Source organism: Camelina sativa, chromosome 16 (assembly GCF_030686135.1).
Source record: "Camelina sativa cultivar CO46 ecotype springtype chromosome 16, ASM3068613v1".
Lineage (NCBI taxonomy): Eukaryota > Viridiplantae > Streptophyta > Magnoliopsida > Brassicales > Brassicaceae > Camelina > Camelina sativa.
The window spans coordinates 8603448-8628073 of record NC_141895.1 but is presented as its reverse complement, the minus strand read 5'-3'; the positions used below and the strand labels follow the sequence as shown (position 1 = coordinate 8628073).

The 24626-nt window shown below is 42.7% G+C and overlaps 1 protein-coding gene and 1 pseudogene across 2 annotated transcripts; both read right to left on the bottom strand.

The window, feature by feature from the left end:
- Window positions 1–10463: 10463 nt before the first annotated feature.
- Window positions 10464–12558, bottom strand: LOC147925308 (meiosis-specific protein ASY2-like). Its single transcript, XM_087492568.1, has 3 exons — window positions 12084–12558; window positions 11252–12003; window positions 10464–11177 (listed from the first exon to the last, which is right to left on the bottom strand). Exons 1-3 carry the CDS (start codon window positions 12556–12558, stop codon window positions 10464–10466), a joined length of 1941 nt encoding a protein of 646 aa, XP_087348694.1.
- A 1167-nt stretch (window positions 12559–13725) lies between these two features.
- On the bottom strand, window positions 13726–24406 carry LOC104750226 (DExH-box ATP-dependent RNA helicase DExH4, chloroplastic-like; annotated as a pseudogene). The gene is made up of 28 exons (XR_015584029.1): window positions 23992–24406; window positions 23704–23914; window positions 23564–23608; window positions 23175–23324; window positions 22689–23093; window positions 22192–22410; window positions 21794–21905; window positions 21191–21379; window positions 21009–21085; window positions 20700–20822; window positions 20501–20587; window positions 20243–20343; window positions 19853–19910; window positions 19184–19285; window positions 18945–19097; window positions 18486–18590; window positions 17813–17953; window positions 17623–17712; window positions 17489–17545; window positions 17132–17176; window positions 16935–17033; window positions 16712–16852; window positions 16486–16556; window positions 16122–16191; window positions 15854–15940; window positions 15515–15703; window positions 15207–15405; window positions 13726–13810 (listed from the first exon to the last, which is right to left on the bottom strand). The product of XR_015584029.1 is annotated as a DExH-box ATP-dependent RNA helicase DExH4, chloroplastic-like (transcript).
- Between the last annotated feature and the right edge of the window lie 220 nt (window positions 24407–24626).

The following is a 24626-nucleotide window of genomic DNA, read 5'->3' as shown; positions in this document are numbered from 1 at the left end:
CGATTATCCAAGTCAAAAAAAATTTATGTTTTTGTTTTCCCACGAGGGGATTTACCACTTGCCAAAGAAAGCAGCCATAACCAAACACACCCGTCTACACAACATGCTTCTCATTGGTTATGGAGTAACTACCGAAGGGAAAACTTGTTTCATTGGGCACAATTCCTTCGGTGAAAGGTGGGGCTGCAAGGGTTATGCGATACTCATCCAGAACAAATGTGACATTTTATGCCAATAAGACTATGTTGTCTTTTTCGCTTTTTCTTTCAAGGATATATATATATATATATATGGCTACCCATACAATACATAGATGATATGTATTTTTAATTATTTATATTATTTTATGACTATGATAAAATCATCTATATATATAAATTATTTGATTGTTTGATACATTGAGTATAGTTTACATTAAATTATATATAAATATAAATTGTAGGTGTAATTATTTATATATGGCAGAAAATTAGTCATTTTTTGGTTCTTTAAAATGTTGAATGGATATTAACAAAAAATAAGGAAAATATAAGTAAAATATAAACAAAACATAAGTAAAATAATTTTACGACTCTCAGAAATCATACCATCTATTTTTATTGTCATATTAACATTTTGTTGACTCTCAGATATCATATCATCTATTTTTTATTGTCATATTAACATTTTGTTAGTTCATTAAAAGTATTTTTTTGTATAAAATTTTAATACAAAATTATCAACTTTCATGTGGTTTTTCAATCTACTTTTAAATATCTAATACATTATATAATACTATATTAATATGAATAAAAGATTAAGATATATTAAATAAGAATGATTAATAATGATATGGATTTTAAAATAAAAATCTTAAAAACATTTTCAAACTAAATACATAACCTAACAAAATAAACATTTTCAAACATTTTCAAATAATGATATATGGCCTTACAATTTTTTACTATTTTGTGGCCTTGGACAAATGCCTACACATTGTTGGTGCGGGATTCAGCACCCCCGACATACCGAGCTAAACCAGAAATACTAATTGATTAGTTAACCGGGAAACCGGTTAAGGGCTCGATTAGGTCAACAAGAAGTCAGTTCGGCCAAAGTGTAGCCTTGAAGAAGAAGGAGCCGACTTCCACTTCGGCACGGCGGCCGAATGAAGCAATGAGGCAGTTTTCCATATCTCACTTCGTCCGATAAGGAAAGTGAATATATTGTAATCTTAGAACATGTATAAAGAAGGAGAGACTTCTCCATTGTAAGGCATCGAAAATAAAATACAATAATCGAGTTCTCCTTTTGTTCTTGGCAATAAACCCTAATTCCTTTGAGTTCTACCTCTTTACTTTAATTCGAAGGCTTAGATCTGTTTTCTAGAGATATAACTCTATTGAATTTGTTTCCCTCCTCAAACAAATTCATTGTGGAAACCTAGTTTCTACAATTGGCGCCGTCTGTAGGGACGCAAATCGTCTCTAGAAAACTTACTCTCTAGCCCCACAATAATGTCTTCCATCATCAACGAAATCCCCGAAGCAAACCGCACAACCTCCAGCATGCTCGATCTCACAGGCGTCGCATCCACTCAGGATGACGTCGCAACACGAGGTGGCGTTTCGACCAGGGCGGCCATCGCCGTGTACTCTCGTCAGCGCGTCAACGCAACGACAAACCCGGCCGAAACCTCCGCTGAACTCCCAGTCGGGATCAGATCCGAAGGGGAGACCAGCCAGGGAGCGGGGCGAACTCAAGTAGAGCTAGTCAACCTCGACACAGAGCTCACCGGTGAACAACACCGTAACGAGGAGGATGCGCGCGTCACGGAGCAGCAGCTCGACGCACAGAATGGAGACCTCCCTGTTCATGCCACACCGGCGGTCCAGAACCCGCATGTCATCTCCATGGAGGATTTCAAGATCTTGTTAGGCTCCATGACGAAAGAGATTTACCAGATGATCTCCGATACCAATCGCAGGGTCGACACCGTAGTAACCCAGACAACCCCATCGCAAGTCTCTGCCGGACAATCGCCTAACTTGGGCGGTCTCACTCGTCGTCTCGACTTTTCAGACGCACAATTCGACAGGAGGAATCATCCCCCTCACACCACGTCGAGTTTTCGACCGACGAATCCGAATTCGCGAATACACAAGAGCTCGGCCGCCCCGGTCGCCCGCCTCACAAACCCCGGAACTTGCTTCGAACTCGAAGAAATCAAGTCGCAGATTAGCGGCATGAACACACTCCTCCATCGGGCTATCAGCACGGCTCCGGAGATTGATAGAATTGTCAAGGTGACTCGGCAGTCGCCCTTCACTCAACGGATAACGCGAGCTGCCGTACCGAACGTCAAGCTGAAACTTCCAATCTACCAGGAAGACAAAGATCCGGTCCAGTTCATGACGTCCTTCATGGCGACCATGTCCAAAGCACGATTCACCGACGAACAAAGGGACGCCGGTTGCTGTCAGCTATTCATCGATAGCCTTCCCGGCCCTGCCTTGGTATGGTTCACAAGGCTCGAGCCGAACTCAATCGACAACTTCGACCAGTTGTCCAAGGCTTTCCTCAAGAATTACCGAATCCTCATCGAACGAGGCGTGACAAGTTTGGATCTCTGGGAGATGGCCCAAGAACGAGGAGAGCCCATCGCCAGCTTCTTGAACAGATTCAAGGAGAAGCTAACAAAGGTCAACGTCCCGGAGGACGCTGCAATGGCAGCCTTCAGGAAGGGCCTGATCCCTGGATCACCATTACGAAAGGACCTCAATATCCGGGAACCCAAAGACCTTGATGACGCACTGCATCGAGCTTCCAGATTCGCGCTCGATGAGGAAGAAGAGGCCCAAATAGCCGCGCAAACTAACGACGAACAATCGTCGCATCCCCCCAAGGCTAAAAACCGGGTCGAACATCACGAACCCCACAAGCACCACGAACCTCAAGATCGAAAAAAAGGCATCATCCACGCAGTCTCCGAGGCGGAAGAACAAGACAAGCAGCCGTCTGACCCGAAGGAACTTTACTGCGACTTTCACATGACCCCTGGTCACTCCACACATGACCCCTGGCGAAGTCGAGGCTGTCTTTCAGCCAAAAAGCGTTCGCGGAGGCAGAGGTCGCCGTGGGGGATGGCGCGGCGGACGATCTAACGGAGGCCGCGGTGCGGGTGGCGGACGAGGCTACAACGCACCACCTAACGCAGTCCAACAGCCGGTCAACCAAGCATTCGTGAACCTCCAAGAGGAGGCGCCCCAAGCAGACGAACTGCCCGGCCCTCCCAAGCGGCAGAGGGGGCGAAAACTGGAGCAGGCCAATTCCCCTCCCCGAGGACAAATAACCATGATACTTGGCCCACCGGAGGACTGCGCAGACTCCGTCCGCGCATTAAAGAAGAGGGCACGACAAGTTTGTACCCTTCGAACAGCTCCGAGCGAACCTTCACTCTGCTCGGACCCGATATCATTCACTTCGGAGGACGCTAAAGGAATCCAACATCCCCATTCGGACCCCTTGGTTATCGAGGTAACAATGGGCGACTTCGACGTCGAACGAGTCCTGATCGACACCGGGAGCACCGTCAACGTACTATGCTGGCAAACGTTAGAGAAAATGGGCGTCACACCAGACCAACTGAAACCCGAAACTCGAACGCTGACGGGCTATGATGGGGTCGCTAAGATGTCAATGGGCGACGTAAATCTACAAGTACGAGCTGGCGGAGTGACCCGGAAGACAAGTACGATCTACAACGCCATTTTGGGGGTACCATGGATATATTCGATGCAAGCCAAACCGTCGACCTATCACCTCTGCCTCAAATTCCCGACCAGCACAGGAATTTGCACACTTTATGGCGACCAAAGGGTAGCCCGAGTGTGCTCTGTTATCGAAAAAAAGCAGAGGACGGCGGAGAACGCATAACAATTACAGAGCGGGACCGTCTTACCGGTCCCCACAAGCCGGAGCGGGATCGCTTCAAATCTCCGGAGTGTCGAATCATACAGGTCAATATAGACCCCTCCGACCCCTCGCGGACCGTCGGCATCGGGTCCGAACGCATAAAGACGAAGCTGATCGCTTTTCTGCAGTCTCGAGCTTCCACATTCTCCTGGTCAACAAAAGATATGGTCGGGATAAGCCCCGAAGTCATGTGCCATAGGCTCAACATCGACCCCACATTCAAGCCGGTCAGACAGAAACGCAGGCGTTTGGGCCCGGATCGAGTCAAGGCGGTCCAAGACGAAGTCGAACGACTACTCAAGGCAGATCAAATAGTGGAAGTTCAGTACCCTGATTGGTTGGCTAACCCGGTGGTGGTCAAAAAGAAAAACGGCAAGTGGAGAGTCTGCGTGGACTTCACCGATCTCAACAAAGCATGTCCTAAGGACAGCTTCCCTCTCCCGCACATAGACCGTCTCGTCGAAGCTACGGCCGGCAACCAACTGCTTTCATTTATGGATGCATTCTCAGGGTACAACCAGATCGCCATGAGTCCGGCCAACCGCGAGAAAACGGCGTTCATCACAGATAGGGGCACCTACTGCTACAAGGTGATGCCGTTCGGATTGAAAAACGCCGGAGCAACCTACCAGCAATTGGTAAACATGATGTTCGCAGACCTGCTCGGCAAATCTATGGAGGTCTATATAGGCGATATGCTGGTCAAGTCTTTGATCGCAGAACAGCACGTCCAACATCTGACGGAGTGTTTTGACATCTTGGATCAATTCCAGATGAAATTAAACCCAACGAAATGTACGTTCGGAGTAACCTCCGGAGAGTTCTTGGGGTACATCGTCACTGAACGGGGAATAGAGGCGAATCCTAAACAGATTGAAGCCATCCTGGGACTACCGTCACCGACCAACAAGCGAGAAGTACAACGCCTGACTGGCCGGATCGCCGCTCTGAATCGTTTCATCGCCCGATCAACGGACAAGTGCCTCCCCTTTTACCAATTGCTTCGCGGAAATAGAGATTTTCATTGGGATGAGGAATGCGAGGTCGCCTTTCGTCAGCTAAAGGAGTATCTGACTTGCCATCCAGTGTTAGTCAAACCGGAGGACGGCGAGGCGTTGTACCTCTACGTCTCGGTTTCAAGCTCGGCAGTCAGTGGGGTGTTAGTCCGAGACGATCGCGGAGATCAAAAGCCCATCTTCTATACGAGCAAAGCACTTAACGACGCGGAATCACGATACCCCACACTGGAAAAACTGGCCCTTGCGGTGATCATCGCAGCTTGGAAACTACGCCCCTATTTTCAGTCGCAGTCTATCGTCATGCTTACTGACCAACCACTCCGAACCGTCCTCCATAGCCCTCTCCAATCCGGACGCATGGCAAAGTGGACAGTCGAACTTAGCGAGTACGATATCGAATACCGTTCTCGACCAAGTCTGAAGTCGCAGGTTCTGGCTGACTTTATCACCGAACTATCGCCTGAGCTCGACGACCCCACCCCCGCGGTGGAGCAATGGACAATGTTCGTCGACGGTTCGTCAACGAGTCACGGCTCTGGGGTGGGAGTCATCCTCCGATCCCCCACCGGTGAGATCCTTGAGCAGGCATTGAAGCTCAACTTCAAAGCGTCGAACAACGAAACCGAATATGCGGCCGTTCTCGCGGGACTCTGTTTAGCCCGGGGACTTGGAGTCAAACACCTGCAGGTCTACTACGACTCCCAACTCGTAGTCAGCCAATTCAGCGGAGAATTCGACGCCAAAAACAAGCGAATGGGAGCATATCAAAAGTTGGTCCGCACTTTATCCGGGGAATTTGCGTCTTTCTCTCTGACGAAGGCCCCACGGAACGAGAATGCATCAGCCGACGCCCTCGCAGCCCTGGCAAACCGCTCCGACCCCAAGTTACGACGTACCATTCCAATTGAGTGCATCGATGCTCCTAGCATTGATCCGGACAGCCAGATTGCCGTCATCAACGACGACTCAGTCCCGATGGAAGTCGATGAGCCAATAGAAGATATGACGGACGTCGCCAAACCTCCGGAGGATTGGCAACTTGAGATCAAACTTTACATCTCCGATGGTATCGTCCCGACAGACTGATGGGCAGCTCAACAACTGAAGGCCCGAAGTGCCAGGTATATCCTTTTGGACGGTGAGCTGTTTCGCCGAAGTGCATCAAGAGTATTCCTTATCTGCGTTACTCGGGACGAAGCCGAACGCATTATGATGGAGGTGCATGAAGGCGAGGGTGGCAACCATTCTGGCGGACGCGCACTCGCTCTTAAAATCAAAAAGGATGGTCACTATTGGCCTACCATGATGGCCGATTGCGAAACTTTCGCGGCCAAATGCGAAGCTTGTCAGCGCCATGGACCAATGCGGCACGTCCCGCCCGAACTGCTAAATACCGTGACAGCTCCATACCCTTTTATGCGCTAGGCCATGGACGCCATAGGACCCTTGCCGGCGTCCAAATCCAAGAAGTATGTCCTGGTGCTGACCGATTACTTCACCAAATGGGTGGAGGCAGAATCTTTCACGAGGATCCAATCCCTAGACGTGACCAACTTCATCTGGAAGAACATCATATGTCGCCACGGACTTCTGTACGAGATTGTCACTGACAACGGCACCCAATTCACCTCGATGATCACCAGACGCTTCCTGTCGAAGTGGCAAATCCGTCTCAGCACTTTGACTCCTCGGTACCCGCAAGGTAATGGTCAAGCTGAAGCCACGAATAAGTCGATCGTCGACGGACTCAAGAAACGACTCGGTCGAAGGAAGGGAGCATGGGCAGACCACTTGGACGGTGTACTATGGTCATATCGCACAACCCCGCGGCAAAGCACAGGACAGTCCCCCTTCTTTCTCGCATATGGTCTCGAAGCACTTGCCCCGGCCGAAGCAGGAGTCCCGACACTTCGCCTTACTATGATGGTCGATAATCCCGAACTCAATGACAAAATGCTGATCGACCACAACGACCTTGCCGAGGAGTTGCGCGATAAAGCTTTAGTTCGAGTGCAACATTACCAAGACGCAGCAGCTCGATACTATAATAAGACTGTTCGTCAGCGGCGTTTCAACGACGGCGATCTAGTTCTGAGAGAAGTTTTCGAGAACACCAAGGAAGTGAACGCCGGTAAGCTCGGCGCTCGATGGGAGGGTCCATACCTCGTGTCTAGAGCGGTTCGTCCAGGCGTCTATGAACTCGTAACCATGGTCGGGGAACGGATCAAAAACTCGTGGAACGCAGCCCACTTGAAATGTTATTACAGCTAAGTCGCTGTTACGATCCTACCCAGGAGTTTTCGGGACTCCGAACTCCATTTATCTTTCTTTTGTAGTACGAACTACGGTTGGCTTGATCCCCACTTCGGGGTACGTAGGCAATTCCTTATCTTTTAAAGATGAAGCGAATGCAGCTAATATATTAATAAAGTTTTTTCCGGTTGAAAAACTTCTTCTTATTATTCGAATACATTCAGTTCGGCGGCAAGCTGATGTACGAAATATCGACCATGGATTTGATTTCTCTTACACGGTTTGATAATTCCAATTAAAATAAAGTTTTTTTAAATAAGTCAATCCCCATTACATGCTTTGGAACGATGACCAACACAAAAAAGAAAACAAAGAAAAGAGACGCAAAGGGGGAAAATCCCTTCAACGACTGAGTTCTCCTAAAAACAAAAAAAAAAAAAAAAAAAACAACCGTCCGGATTCCGCGTTCGGAGCGGTCAGGGTTTCGCCGTCACTGTCTGGGGCAGTCCAGTAGACGAAGTGGAGGCCGCGGACTTGACAGATCGTCTGCCAGCGGTTCCTCTACTGTTACCTCATCCAGTTCGCTTCGCCAGAACTGACGAGCTTGCCTTAGGGTCTCCAGTCTCTCTCTCGGAACTTCAACGCCTCTTGAAACCAAGTCTTCCAAGAAGGCGCACGGGCCCTCGACCAGGTGCCTCTCACGGAAAACCGGACCAGCCGATTCCAGAAATTGGCGTACCGCCTTAACCTTTCTACGGAAGCCCGGTAAGCCCAGATATCCACGGTGAACGGGTGCGCGGTATCTTCGAGGGGCTGACAGTCGTCCTCAAAAAGGACAGGCACCTCCATACTCGCCACCAGTTCTTGGCACGCCGCACGCGCGGCAAGCAGCCCGGTCATACGCCACTTCTCCAAGAAGAAGCCTTCGGCGATTAATTCGTGCAGGACCCGAATAGTCCCGTCCAAACGGTAAAGCCGACAGACTTCGGCCAGTCTACGACGTCTCGCCAAAAGGTGAGCCCCCAGCCTATAGCGGCGAGCCCGATACCTTCGGAGTTCTTGACACACGAGGCTCCCTTCTACACCCGCCATATCAACAGGTGGGACAGGTGTGCGTACTCAGAAAGTCTCTACGCCCTCTTGGGCAGAGGAGTCATCCGACGATTCGGTTCGGTTGGAACCGCTCGACGAAGCGGCTAACCTTTCCAGAGCCCGTCTTAGCCACACAGATCGAGTAGTCACCATCTCTTTCTCTCAATATTTTGGAAAGTTGTGGAAGTTAGAATGATCTCCCAAACTCTCAATCCTATTTATACAGGATTACGGGAAGTAACCGCCGCTGAATCCACCAATTAGAGTGCAGCGTGATTTTCGCGAGGTCCCGAGAATAATTCTCAAAGACCGCGCAGCGCATTTAATAAAGCACGTTCATTATTTCCAGAACGGAAAAAGGAAAATTTTCAAAAAAAAAAAAAAAAAAAAAAAAAAACTATATACTCATACGTATACCTTAGCCCGACTGGGACTAAGTATCTATTAGTTCGTACCAAACTCACCCCTTGTTGACACCCTGGCCAGGTGATCAGCTGGTATAACTACCTACTATTTTTCGGGATAAGCCGGACCCAGAGTCGTTATTTCGCACCCGAACTTTCAATCATTGGGATAAGCCGGACCCAAAGCGTTTATTCCGCGCCCAATCTCTTAATTGTTGGGGTAAGCCGAACCCAGAGTATTTATTTCGCACTCAACCTTTGGTTCGGACGGTATGGTAAGCCGAACCCAGATAATAATTTCGCACTCCGGCCACCGAACTAAAGTAAAAGGAGATAAGCCGAGCCCACTATCTCGCTCTCCGACCAAACACACTTCGTTTAAAATTCATAGACTGTTTTTGAGGCTCTAATCGATTTTGTCTACCGTCACTTAATAAAAATTGCCTGAAGTAAGCCGGGAGACGTCTCGCTTCTGGCACATTTTTGAGAATAAAGTAGCAAAATAAATCTCTTATTATTACTGAAAAAGTTTTATTGAGATTTTACAACAAGCAAAGTTCAAGTTCGCCTGCTATATTGCAGTTGTATTTTATTATCAAACGAAACATCCTAATTCTGAACTGGTGCGCCATTTGCAGCAATCTCGCGAATGCTCGTCTTGAGTCGCTTCGGCATTGGCCATATTAGTTGCAACCCAGTCTTTTCCCATTCCTCAGGACGAGTCTCCAATGCTCTGGCCTTCTGTTCGGATTCATCGAGCAGGTCAGTAGTGCGATCTCGGACTCCAGAGTCGATCAGCCGTCGATCGATCCTGCCTTTCTTCATATGAAAGTACTGAAGATCTTGAGTCAGTTCTTGGTGCGTACCCTCAATCTGCAAACGCAAAATCAACAACGGGTTAGTACGAAGAAGACAAATTTCGATCGTTCATAAGGAAAGCAAAAAGGAAAAGAGGGTAGTGGCTACCTGACGGAAAAAGGCGTCGGCCTCGGCAAGCTCGGCACCGGTTGCACACCGGTTAATGTAGAACGGCTTAACGTTGCCGGGAATGAAGTCACCAATCAAGACAGGGTCCGTATGCGTCGGTCTCCGATCTGATTCCCTTCGGCATTCGTCGCAGTACGCAACAAGACATGGCGGCAAAGCAGCTATCTTGTCGAACCCATTCTTAATCCAATCCTTTGGGTAAGATTCCAGCATCTCGAGTTTGAGTAGCAGATCTCGCTGTACTTGTTCCGATGCGGCAAGACGATCGCGATATTCCGTATGGCGATCTTCCACCTCATGAAGAAATTCTTCCAGTTCGCGCCTTTCTTCCGGTTTGACGCGGAACATCAACATCCAGGGAGCTCGGATGTTCGGGTAGTACGCCATCCCCCTTTCGATAGCTTCGGCATTCGAGAACGTCGGCACATCGTTACCAACTAGTGGGGATTCCACGCTGCTAACCGAGCTTGACATTGTCTTGATTGAGAGTTCTTCTTGGGATGTTTAATTCGTAGGCAGCGCCAGATAGATTTATACGAGTATTGGGAGGAAAATCCCCTTTTTAAAAAAATGGCAACTTTCCGTGCAAAATGGTAAGAATGCAAATTTATCAGTTTTTCCTTTTATGATAAAAGAAAAATTTCGGTAATTAAAAAAGAAAATGGGCCGAACAAGTCGGCAATGTTTCACAAGGGTACTCAGACCCGTAGGATTAACAACAAAAGAAAAAGAAGAGAAGGAAACGAAAATACAGCTAAGTATCATAAGCACCGGTCAAATCGGCCTGAAAGCTATCGGCATTGGAACCGTGCGGATGTTGGACGGAGTCTGGAGCCGTCGTTCCGGGGGGGGGGAATCCATAGCCAAGTTGATCCGGGGACATGTTGAGATCTTTTTCAGTCAGATCAAGGACATCGATCGCCTTGACAGTCTCCTCGGCTTCGACCTTTTTCTCGTCAATCTCCTTGATTCGTTCCGCCGGAATGATGGCCCCATTTTCGACCAGATATTGTACAGTTTCCTGTATCCCGGAAGCTTGGTTTAGCAGATCCTCCAGGGGACGAACTTTCTCCTGTTCGAGTAGATAGGCCTTGACCTTATCAAGTCGATTCTGCGCTTTCATTGTTGTTTGCTCCACCTTCTCCCAACGATCCCGCCGAAGTCTCTTGACTTCAAAGTTGAGCTGAACCTTTAACCCTTCGCATGATTCCTGCAGTTCGTTCTTCTCTTCCTCGAGAGTAAGCGCTCGGGAGTTCAGTTCACTAATCCTCAGCTCGGAGCTGGCAATGATACCATCATTCTCGGCAACAAGCGCCTCGAGCTCTTTGATCCTCGCATCCTTGGCGTCGCTGGCAATCCGGATTTGCTCTGCGCATTCTTTCACCTTTTCGAGCTCCAATCCAGACTTCTTACTGGATTTGGCACGTCTATCGTATAATTGAGTCAGCGTGTTCATCTTGGCGGCAGTCTGTAAACCCGAAGAACATATGTCAGTTCATCCGCTGAAATTTCAAGCAAATTAAACAAAATGATAAGGCATACCATTAGGTGGCACTCGGCGACATCAAGGAACGTCTGTTTAAATTCAAGATCATCCGCCGACGGAAGGATTCGACTGGAGGTCTTCAAGGTCCGAAATAGTTTGCCTGAGGCTTCACGATTGGTCACCAGAGGGTAGTCGCCGAAGTAATGATAGGAGAAGCGATCTGTTTTATCATTTCTCCTTTCCAGGCGAAATCGATCGGCAGATTCCAGTCCGGCTTCTTCCGCCGAGCGTTTGCGGTTCACTACCGGCTGTGGCTCAGCGACTGGGTTATTTCTGGTTTGCTTCTTTTTCTTCTTCCTTCTTTTGGATCCAGCTTCAAGTTGCGGGACATCCTGTTCTTCCGTCGAAAGATTGGCATTCTCTAAGGCCAAAGGGAGATTATCTTCTTCCGCGACATCGACTGTGTTGACGTTTTCTCCAGAAGCCTGAGTAGGGTCAACGTCGGTCTGGTCTGGGATGGGATCGACTTCAGTTCGACCCTGAGATGGGTCGATGTCAGCTTCAATGGCAGCCTGAGTGTCACGGCGAACTATCTGGAGATTGTCCGATTCAAGGACACGTGCCCCGGTAGGTTCCGCAGTTCGTCCTAGTGACCTAGCAAAACTTGGGAACGTCGTCCTGGGTTTGCCCATCGCTGTTTCAACACGGATACGGGTGATGAACTCCCACTGACGATTGTTTCCGGTTAATAGAGCGTCTCTGACGGGATGGTAGTTTGGAGCTAGCCGCGTCGCGCAGAATGGACGATCTGGAAACATGACACGAAAAAGTTAAAACTGGTTAGAGGTGCCGAAGTCAATTAAAACGTGCTGAAAATAAAAAGTCTACCAGGATTTTCATTCCACACTCTCCGATGGAAACCCAATGGGTTAGCGAGTGAGTACTGATCGACGCGGACATAGAAGTAGCGGTTCATCCACTTCTGGAATTTGCTCACTCTTTTACCGACAAGGAAATTGTGCGCCAGCCTCATATTCACTTCCCAGCGGTGTAGACTCTTCGATAACTTAAAATTGGATAGCTGTTCGAAACATTGAACTCCAATATTGACCCCGACTTCGGCTGCTATAGTGAGGGCAGCCATAAAGTTACAAATAGCTCCGGGGACGAATTGGCAGATCGCTATCCTGCGTCTTTGGGCGTAGAGCGATATCAACGCAGGGATTGGGAATAAGAGGCGACATTCGGTAAAGTAACATTCGTATAGACATATATACCCTTCCGGAGGGTTCCAAGGGCGTTGGTCCTCTCGAGGAATCAGAATTGTGACTTCGCTGTTGAATAAACCACATGAGTTCAGCATGTCGTTCACGGTTTTGGACGAACCCAAACTCTTTTCGCCACCAATCTGTCCTTTATGGTCAAATAAGGGATCGATATCCTCGATCTTCCTCTTGTGACAGTACGCCTTGAGTCAGTTCGGTGCTTTCCTCTTCAGGACGAACTGATGGCAACGGCAATACTTGTGAAGATGAAGTTCCTGCAGAACAGCGAACAAGGCGTGGTGGGACTTCGGAAGCCGATCTACTCGACTCACCGATCTGCGTGGTACGCTCTGGGTCGAGAGTTTTCCGCCTGGAAGATCGACGAATTAGCTGTTCGCCCTCGACTTCTGGCGAAGAGATGGGTTCTGATGTGCTTGCCATATTCTGAGTTCGGAGAGTGCGGAAGAAAATCAGAACTAACAAAATAAATAGGAGAGAGATCGGAGCAGATTACCTTTCGTTGTTGACAGAAAATGAGAAATGACGAAAGGGGAGGCGTATTTATAGAGTCGAGCGGGTGGCAACCCTACGCAGAGCAATTATGACCTATGCGACTCTTCGAATTCCGGGCTAGCTGATGTGATGCAAACGACACGTGTCGTCCGAACAATTCGCGGCGAGATGACACGAGAATCCGGGTAAAATCAATTAAGTTTTTATGGATTAGATCGGATATTCTCTTCCCATAGTTCGAAACATTCGAATTGAATCTCGAATATTCGGAACTGGGGGGGACTAATTGTTGGTGCGGGATTTAGGACCCCCGACATACCGAGCTAAACTAGAAATACTAATTGATTAGTTAACCGGGAAACCGGTTAAGGGCTCGATTAGGTCAACAAGAAGTCAGTTCGGCCAAAGTGTAGCCTTGAAGAAGAAGGAGCCGACTTCCACTTCGGCACGGCGGCCGAATGAAGCAATGAGGCAGTTTTCCATATCTCACTTCGTCCGATAAGGAAAGTGAATATATTGTAATCTTAGAACATGTATAAAGAAGGAGAGACTTCTCCATTGTAAGGCATCGAAAATAAAATACAATAATCGAGTTCTCTTTTTGTTCTTGGCAATAAACCCTAATTCCTTTGAGTTCTACCTCTTTACTTTAATTCGAAGGCTTAGATCTGTTTTCTAGAGATATAACTCTATTGAATTTGTTTCCCTCCTCAAACAAATTCATTGTGGAAACCTAGTTTCTACACACATGAGGCATGGCAACGCTAGTTTGGATATTTATTGCTAATTATCAGAAATAGTCTTAAACAGTATTAGAGCATCTACAAGAGAAAAATTCTTCAGCGTTGCTAAAAATATATATATATATATATATATATTTTAATATTTAACTAATGAAAAGTGGACAAGTATAGAAATAACCTGAGCAACAATTTTACGTAATCATTTTAAGCATCAGTTGTCTCTCTTTCTCTCTCTTTCTATTATTTTATTAATTTTTAATAAAAAAAATTTGGGGAAGTAACGCAGAGCGGAGATGACCTTAGATGATGGAGTACTAGCATCAATTATAATCATAAATATATACTCTTGAAATATTATTATAACCTTCATAGCAGAAGATAAGAATTGGATTACGTACGAAACTCAATCAACAAGATAAACTTAAGCGACATTCAGAAAGATCTAGGGTAATATACACAATCCTACTTTATTCTACAACTGCTTTATTCCATCACCTCAGGCTACCCTCTTTCACAGTTTCACTTGATCTCTTTCAACTAGCAAAAAAAAAACAGCAAAATCGGATGTTAATTGTAAGTTGTTATGCTAAACGAACCAGCCATAATTCACCATATCTCTATATTTAAATTATAATTAATCTACAAATATACATCTTTTAACACTTTTTTACATAGCTTTCGTGTTTTACACTCTAAATCGAGGATTAGGAAGAAGAATCCATTTACATGTTTTTTAGGAAGCTTTTGTGTCTTTTGTATATGCGTTATCCAAGAAATTGAAAACGATGACAGACATGGAGGGAGAAGAAGAAGCAAGTGAAGAGCAATGGACATGAGAAGAGGGAAAATGAAGACAATGATGTAGAGATGAGCGTAATAGTTAAATTGAGGTACTTAGAGAAAAATTATGCAATACGAGTTTTTTCCACCAGTGTCGTCGCTGTCTTCTTGACCATTGTATCGAAAATGTGATACAAAACAATCCTAGAAGGACACTTAATTTACAGTTGACGAAACAGTTAGATAGTTGAGCAAGGGAAGTCAAGTAGTATCCAAATTGTGCTTTCTTACAATTGTTCACACAATTCGAACTTCATATATATTTAGTTCATGTGTGTTGCGGTTTGCCTTCTTCTATTAGAAGATGGACCATAGCTTTGACGACTTCATTGTGGACAATACCTGATTTCTGAAGACCACAAACGTGAAGAGAGAGGAGAGTTTAGTCCTGAGCTACTTGCTTAACCAAGTAGATCAAACAAAAGGATTGAACATGTAACCTCAGGTTTTCGGATGAGATCCTTGAGAATGGAATGGAGGGTTAACCGGAGATCTTTCACCAAAACCGCGGTTTGAGCCGGTGCTGTTAGCTTTAACCACCCATCAATGGTGACTGATCCACTCTGAAATGAAAGGGTAAGACTTAAGACGTAAAAGATCTTTCAGCACATAGGAAAAACCTAAAGCCATATATAGAGTATCAATCAGACTTTGGCAAAGAGTCTTAAGACGTAAAAGATCTTTGAGCTCAATGACATGGTTCTCGACGTTTGAAAAATGGATTCGCTCACAGCAAGACATGATTAACAGTACCTGATGATGAACATTGACTGAGCCGCCAAAAAGTAGAATGGAGAACGGAGAGACAACGGTTGTATCTTTTAGGTATACCAATTTCTTTGTTTCGACCTACAAGAACAAATGAACGTTGAATGAATTATCTGTGATTAGCTATGTTTACAAATCAGAGAAAGATAAAAACTAAACCCAAATGCTCTAAATGAAAAAAAAAATTCACCTTCTCATGGAAGACAATGAAAGGGTATTGAAACGCTTTGCAGTTTTTGTTTATAGAGGTTTTATCAATATGAACTTCTCGTTTGCCATCATACCATACTGCATAACGCTGTGTTTCTTTTGCTGGCTTTGTTAAACAGTTAGCTAATCCCTCTGCAATATTAGGACATAGTCCCGCGCATAATATAGCCTGTACAAAATTGGAAACTTAACTCAGGTACAACATTTTGAACTTTGATTGCAACCAGTAATAAAATCATAGATGCTTAGTAGAAACTACAACAAAGAAAAGTGTATTACAAGGACATATCCGAGCAGAAGAGCACCAGATGTACTTTACCTTAACAACTTCAGGTTCTTGTGAATACATATTGAAAGGTTGAGTTTTTTCAGAAAACCAAACATCAAGATTCTCCTTCATTCTCCCCTAAGAAAAAAGAAGTTCACTACTGATCATATCTCATTAGACAAACATGGGCTCTACTGCGTTGATGGCATTGTATTGAAAACTTGAGAACAACCCTAATATTGTTTAGTGCATGTGTCTTCCATAAAAAATCATCAGACACATGTTGTTTAAGCGTATGCGATGTTGTAAGATAACTTACCTCGCCTGTATTAGGAAGATTGATGAGCCCGATGTCCGCAAGTAAAGTGCCAAACTCTATTCTCAAGTCACTGTTATTTGTGAAAAAGCAGTAAATAAGACGTCAAGGATGAAGACAAATGATGTAAGCATTTTTTTAGTCTAAAAGGAGTTTCAGCGTCCTGTTGACTATCCTAAGACGTATGTTTAAGTTATTGGACAAGAAACGAAAACAAGATAGTTTCATTTTCCGTTTTTAACAAATAACACTACCCAAGATTGAAAGACAGTGAAAAGCATGTTAGATCATGAACAAAGTGAATGATGCGACCTTTATCCCATCCCATCAAAGTACTCAGAGGTTACAGGATCTAAGTACAATGTACCTTATCGACTGCATCACTGAGCTACTTAAAAAGTTTGAATCGCAGAACCTCTGTGCAGCTTGCATTCCTTGCTGAAGACATCAAAAACACATAAAGATGGTTAGTTTGGAGAAGATCCTAGATTTCTTTTACTTCTTGGTGATTTCCATGTATATATATATATATATATATATATAACAAACTTTGGACAGTAAGAGGCAGCTTGAGATACCCTTTTATACCATACCTCATGCAGTATCTTCAGCCATTTTTCGTATGAAATCATCATAAGGAGGTGATCAGATTGTCTGTCATTGTTGTTTAAATTACTCGAACTGTCCAGCTTATCAGACAAAAGAGCAAGTTTCACCCGATCGACATTTTGCTTCTAAGAAAAGAAAAGAAAAGATAGAGTCAGTTACGAACCTTCTTGCCAAAATAGGCAAGTTTTAGAAAAGGAAAAAACTTACCTCATCTCTGGGATGTAAAAATGGCGATTTGCAGCTCAAGAAAGCAGCAATGGAGAGAATAGGTGATAAGCATCCAAAAATGGCACCATATAAAAGCATCTGCATTATTTTAAACGTGTAGTGATTATATGAGGCTAGATGTTGACATAGGTTTGAGAGGCCTCTTTTCGTTCAGCAATAATGTTTCTGAAGCAAACCTTTCCAATTGGTGTCAACTCTTCATCCGCATCAAGAGCACCGACCTAAAAAGTCAGGGTTTCATAAAGAAAGATCAGCACAGGAAACTCCAAAAGGTGTCTTACACAAATAGTTTTACTGAGTGGTACTAAAATTAGAGGTTGAGAAAACATAAAGTAGAGGGAATTATAAGTGTAACAAACTCTAAAAGACTATAGTTTAACAATGGAAATGTGGGATTGATTAGCCACACTGCAGGACAATAGCAACACATCAACTATATATCCAAGTGAAAGGTCTCATAACTTTTGGATGTATCATGAACTTATACCGCTTACAAAAATAAAGACTTCTATTTCAATACAAGTTCAAGGTACCTTGTGCAACGATGAAATTGCAGAGTTTATAGCACCTTCACTAGGAGGTTCCAATGCCTAAAGACAGTAAGTGACAAAGAGTAAAGACGATGATATTGTTACTTCTTTTGGAACTAAAAGTTGGTGTCACTTGCCTTGTACAGAAAAGGCTTAATGTGACCCAAGCCAAGCAATTTGATTTGTAAACACAGCTCTACTAAAGGCATCCGCAGAATCTCAGGAACCTAGCCATCAAGATGGCACCGGTGAGTTTAAGGGCAAAAACCAAGTGGTTGAGATTTGAGAAACCAGAGAAGAAATGTCTAACGTCTAAAAGAAAGACACCTGGTAGGGACGCATAAGCTTCTCAAACCTATGTCGTGTGTACAACGAAAAGCAATGTCAAGGTTTGACACGTCCAGCTCTTCCCATTCTTTGTCTTGCATTTGCTTTAGATATCCAATCTTCCACCATTCTTGACAATTTCTGTGATAATATAATAATTGAGCACAAAAATATGACATTTCAGAGACAAAACACAATAAATTAATAGATTAACAATGTGTCATAAAAATAGAGTTTATATATCTATGTCATTTAGAGATACAAACTAATAGATTCTTAAATACTGGAGATCAATCTTACAAAACGGTTTCACAAGGAAAGGGAATTTGTAACTATTACTAAAAATGGGAATAATTCATTTTCAGCAAAAGTTATTCAGCTTAAAGAGGATTAAAAGGAAGGTTTCTCATCCTTCTAGCAGTATAGCTATATTCATCTATCATTAACTTACTATACAAAAAGTGACATAAATCCACCAATAGAGAGTAAATTTGTATTTCCCCATAGAAAGTGTTAGGTTCCTAAGCTTTTTCTGAAAAAGTGCTAGATAGCCCATCATCTTGATACTTTTGCAATTTACTTAAAACAGGAAACAAGCGTAATAACATTGGATGATAGTACAAACATAATCATAGAAGGAAAATGTTATCTGATTGACTAGCATTTGGAGTACCTTCTGTGGATTATAGCGTTTTTCCTTGTGTTTTCCACTGTCAATCACATATACCACATCTTCAACTGTTAAACTGGTCTCGGCAATATTTGTAGCTACGATAACCTGAACATAAAAGACGATGCAAAAGGAAAAACAGATCGGCTTTGTGGGGTGTTATGGAAAAGATCTTTCACAAAATGGGATGCAGCACTCTTATGATAAACAGTTGTATTTTTTTTTAACTGTAACCACCAGTGGTGTTAGTTATTTTGCATATCACCTGATTCCAACTAGTAGTGGAGTACTAAGGAAACAAAACAGTTGCACAGTAGATATGCAATAGCAAAAGCACTAAAGATAAAGCCATTAAATTTTCTCATGTGGAAACAAACGGATCAAAAGTGACTGCTAACACAGATTCAAAGACCAGCCATAGAGGAAATGAGAAGTACCACAATATATGTCAAATGATATTACCTTCCGTATGCCTTTAGGGGGGTGCAGAAACACCTTTTTCTGTTCTGAAGATGCAATAGAAGAATGTAGAGGAAGAAGCCAATCTCCAGAAGGTCCACGAAAACGATAGGAGGCAGCTAACCTATTGAGTAGCATGTTAATTTCTTGCATTCCCTGTAATTAACCAAAAAAAATGTCATGCTGAAAGCGATAGATGATTCATTCTCGTTCAACAGAAAAATATCTCAGTATCAGCTTACAGGCAAAAATACAAGAATGGCTCCTTCCTCACAAGTGTCGTCAATGTGGCATATCAACTCTTCAAGTAGCTCGTAGTCAATAATATCCTCATTCAAACTTTTCTGCACAGCACTTGCAAGTTATTTGGACTTAGGATAAGTAGGTGGATCAGAGAAACAAAGGATCCAACACGAAAGATACAGTACCAGATTTTTTCGAGTTTGGTCACTGTAAGATTCATAATTACTAGATTCATAAGACAAGTTAAGACCGTCCTCTGAAACCAAATAATTGTCTATCCGGCCAGCCAACATAAGATTTTCAATTAGCATTGTAATGTCTAAGTCTCTAAGAACTAAATTCCAAATTCTTTTAGAACCTTTTGTACCATATATCCTTTGATAGTACCAATGATAAAACAATTCATGACAAGTAGTATCTCAACTAGTGGACTATCAATGTTACCTTTTCTAAACAGAGACTCTATTCAGGTATTGCAATCTGTCTACAAGTTCAACTTCTCTAGAATTTAAACTATCGGTAATTCAGTTATGGTATTTCACCTCTATTTAAATCCCAGAACTTGTGCAACAAAAATGTTACTATTTATCTGAATCGTAGTACTGCAATAAAAAGTAAAAAGAATTGATTTCTTGCACAAGAGTTTACTAACAAAATAGGGGACGTACCACAAGTTTTCTCAGTAGAATTCCAGTTGTACAAAACAGCAGCCTTGTTTTGTCACTCCTGAACAAGTACACAAGGAAATAGCAATATGTCCAATGAAAATTTTCTTCAACCAGATTTGAAATTATACTAACAATCCATACTGTAGTGTCGCAAAATGCATATGTTACTGAAGCCAAAAACACAGTATAATGATGATGATGCGAGATTATGTCGCAAAAGACATCATGAGGTTTCCACACAGAAGACAATAAGTAACATTCATATATATACTTTTAATTCTATTCCACCAAAACATAGACCAAAAAGAATAACTTTTTTCGTCATCCATTTGAGGCCCAAAACGATAAAAATTCATACAATGAAATGGGAGTTCAATTAAAGAGGCAAACCTTGCACTTTGATGACGAACTTGATAACCAACCAAGGAGTCATTGAAGCCTGGAGGAGGTTCACAGCGTTCATCAGCAACTCTTTGAGCAACAAAGATAGCCTAAACCATATAACCAGTCACTTACAGAAACAAATAGGAAAAAGAATATAGCGCTAAGCTAATTGATTAACAAGAATCAACGGATCACATTTTATATCAGTATAAACCAAAACAAGCAATTCCTGAAAACATAATGTCTTAACACCGAGATACTCACTGCTAACACCCGAGGTTGTGTGCATATAATATTACAGTATCCACCTTGCCCTGAATCGATCATATCATCCAATATAAATTGAGGAACCTGAAATAATGTATCAATTAGAAATGACTCATAGATTATAACAGGATATACATATTCAGTAAAATAGGAAGCAGCGACACTACATATCAGGGCGCAACTAACAAGACCAAACCTGCGTAGTCTTTCCAGAGCCTGTTTCTCCGCATACCACCAAGACATCCTTTTCTTTCAGATTTTGTAGTATGTCATTCTTCACTTCTGATATTGGAAGAGCAGCTCTAGTTTTCAACATGCCCTACAAAGAAAAAAATAGGATTACTAATGAAAGTTGCAGTAACAAAAGTTTTACCATGCCGATAAGATATCAAATTGCAAACTTAGGCTTTAAGCATATAACTGCAACTTATAAAGTTAGCTATGTTAACTACATTCTTTAGCCAGGGCCAAAACTCGTGTTCAACCATAAACAATGATATATTACCTTGTACTTATGCATCTTCTTCTTGTTTTCTTGTTTTCTTTTGAGAGAAGAACATTCAGCTTCCATGGAAGTGTTTCCTGTAACATATCATACTATAGATTATACTTCCTGAGTATGATTCTGGCAGTAAAATCCAGTGTTATATTAGACGATCTGTGACAAATTGAATCCAAGAAACATACTTTTACCTCGATGGTTAGATTTAAAAAGATCAATGTGATCATTCTCTTTGACACAGGCGTCTACCATTGGAAGTGCACCATGTATGCCACTCGAAGAAGTGGACAAGCTGAAATTTTCTGCCTCAAGCAATCTGTCAACAAATTTTGCTCTCCGTTCTTCTTCTTTGCTTTGTATTCCCAACGATTCCGCTGTTAAAGCTCAAAGCAACTCTTTTAAGAGGTTATCATAGTATTGCAACCATTTAAGGCCAGAACATATGAGTGCTGACACCCAATATATGTCTAAAGAATTAGCACATAATTATGTCGTTCTTCATCCACTCCAGTTCATATGTCCATACAATTTCACTCAAACTGATGATCTTTTAAACAGACGCAAACTTTGAGCAAATAAAATCCAAAACTCCAATTCAAACTATAGTTTCTGTAGAGTTACCATGGTTTATTTATAGTCCCACAACTCCTGAACTAATGAGAATCAAAACATAAACCTAAGCTATAATAAATTAAGTCAATCAGTTGAATCTTTTATGGACATTGCTGGAAATCACAGTGCAACTTTTGTTTAAATTAAAAAAAAAAAGAGCAACTTAAGAAATTCACCTTGTTTCCAGACCAAAACTAGAGAGGCATAAGGCTCAGTAATTGCAAAGTGAACAGGCAAATCGGAAAAGAGCTTATGGAGAGCAAATGCCGCAACTCTGTTTTGTGCATCCTGTCACACACACGTGCACAATAATTAGCATGATGATTAAATGGTTAGTATATAAATGGACAAATTATTATTTCCAATCAACAGAGTCCAACTTAGATAAGGCTCATAACCAGATCCAAAACTTTGAGCAACGTTGTTAACCAAAAAATAGTGCATTGTACTTAAGGAATTAGAACTATCTTTCCAGTAGATATTTCCTAACAACATTTACTTACAAGAGCCTAACTCGCACTTATTTAGCATCATAAAAGATTATCAAGTGTTCAAGTAGAGATCAAGTAAGTACCTCTATTGATTCGAAACCCTCAACTTGATGAGGAAGTAGAATAGTTACCAGACCCCCGGCTTGTCTGCTTTTACCCAATCCACTGGATTTACGCATAACACTTACGGTATATGAGATATTGCTTCCTTCCCCAGTTACTTTATTGAACTTTGGCGCGATCCACCCTAATCTTTGACACATCTGATGGAGCAATGCCTTTGGGATCCTTTGCGCTTCACCCTATTAAACTTATACATGTTATAGATATAACCTTACAGAAGAATCAATCATATGTGACAAACTGACTAGAACAAACCAAGATGAGAAGAGCGCAGCACAAAAAAAAGTTCAAACTTACAAAATGTAAGTAGAGAAGGAAAGTGACAAATGTTAGAACTCAACTGCTTGATCATAATGGCAAAGTGACAAATGAAAAGCATCAAACACCTATTACTTGCAATAGTATTTTCTAAGCTAAACGGTATATCTCCATAAGATCTTGTTAGGTGAAGAGTTACCTTCTTCCAGATACCCTCTAGTTTCCCAAGATTTTTCTCATTGCATAGTTCTCTCATAATTTCCTTCTTCTGTACTTCCAGGAGTTCATGTGGAGAAGGTACATAAGACGGAGCATCTTCTATGAACAAATCGCCAAGGTTTATGTCATCTAAAATATCATTCGACACAACTGATTCTTGTTTCGAAGAAGTTAAAGGAAGAGCTTTAGGTTGAATTTCCTCAGATATACAGCTCCCAACAGGATTTGCATCCAAGGTCAAGTCATCAAACAGCTGAAATAAGACAGTATCATCATTTACTGACTCATGAACGTCATCAGGCATGGAGGATGTTACTTCTTTTTCTGTAGTCTTCAAAAGCTTGTTCGCGTTGAAACTCAGATTCCAATATTGCTTCTGATGGCCCTGGAAAACAAACACAGATAAGCTCATGACATACTGCACCAAGTCATTGACAGATTAACAACTAAATGGGTTAAACTCAACCAAGATCATTCATCTCTTGCTTGAGCTTGCAAATGGCTAGGCCTGCTTGTCTCTGTCCTTTTTATCACCCTTCCTCTTTGCTTTTATAGCATTTAATCTTTCTAAACAATATACTTCGGAAATCACTTCGAAAGGCCTTGGACCAGATACCTAATACGGTAAGCAACAATGTTGGTAAGTGCTCAACTAAACCTAACTAATATATATCACTACACAGTGAGACAAATAAATTAATAAAATATCTCCAAGACTTGTAATGCCAAAACAGACTAATCATTAATTAATAAGCTTCACCCACGTGTCACAACAACAATTCATGATCCAATTTCAAAATCCTCCAGATGTTCATAGTCTACTAAGTAGCCTGATAAAGAGTTGAGTTGAGTTACCTCCTTGCTGGAGCCAATGTTATCTTCCTCATCATCCGATTCTTCCTGAAAATATAGTTCAATGAGCAAATTTTTCCAATCCATGAGATCAAAGTAAAAGGCTTTTGGAAAATGATTGAAGCATTCTATGTTTTGGTTACCTCTTCCAGTCTTTTCATGTACTGACGGATCCAATCAGCTTGAGATGATTTGCAAGAACTAAGAGTATCTTCATCTTCATCTCGCTTGCTCTTTACTCGAACTAAAACTTCAGGTTCAGGCTCCTCCTTCGTGACCTGTACTGATGATGATTCAGTAGAACAGACATATTCCAATCTTTCTTTGATTTCGATATCACCTCCACAGAACGTCCTGAAATACACATCAACGGGAAGTTACAAGCGTCAATACAGCGTTTAATTTCCCCGAGAGTATTACAAGAAACATACCTGTGTTAGGAACTCGAGAAGCTCCGTTGGAATAATTCACTGGTAACTCGTGACTCGGCAAGTTCAAACAGAACCAATCAAGAGCAGTCTCAAGCGTCGTCGTTCCATCCTTAAAAAAAAACAAACAAACCACTTTGGTATTACAAATCGCCTCAAAAAATAAAAATAAAAATGGAGAGATTCTCGTGTATGTTATTGAGTTTCTTTCTCTTCTGAGTCACGGAGAGCGACGCCGTGACCGGAGAAGGGGTCCGGCGAAACTTGAGTAAAAGTCGCCGTAAATGGTCTTCGTTTTCCGGCGAAATCAGAAGCTTTGGGGCTTTAGATGGTTTCTTGTGGCCTGAATTAGGTATTGAAGAAGCGAGCTCGTTGTTGCTTTGTTTTTTTTTTTCTGAGGTTTCTTCTTCGGAGCCATTTTTCTCTTCGTCTTCCCCGATCACTAGTGGAAGAAGAAGAAACTGTTCATTTTCCAATTTTTTTTTTTGAGTTTTCTTTCTTTTTTTTAGGGCTTTTTTTGTTTGGAGCCAAAATTTTAAAGAGCTTTTCAACTTTTGCCCAAATTTTATGACTAATCTTTCAATTTGCCAAATAGTTTTAGAAAGTAAAATATGCAACCCAATCAAAATAGGGTGTTA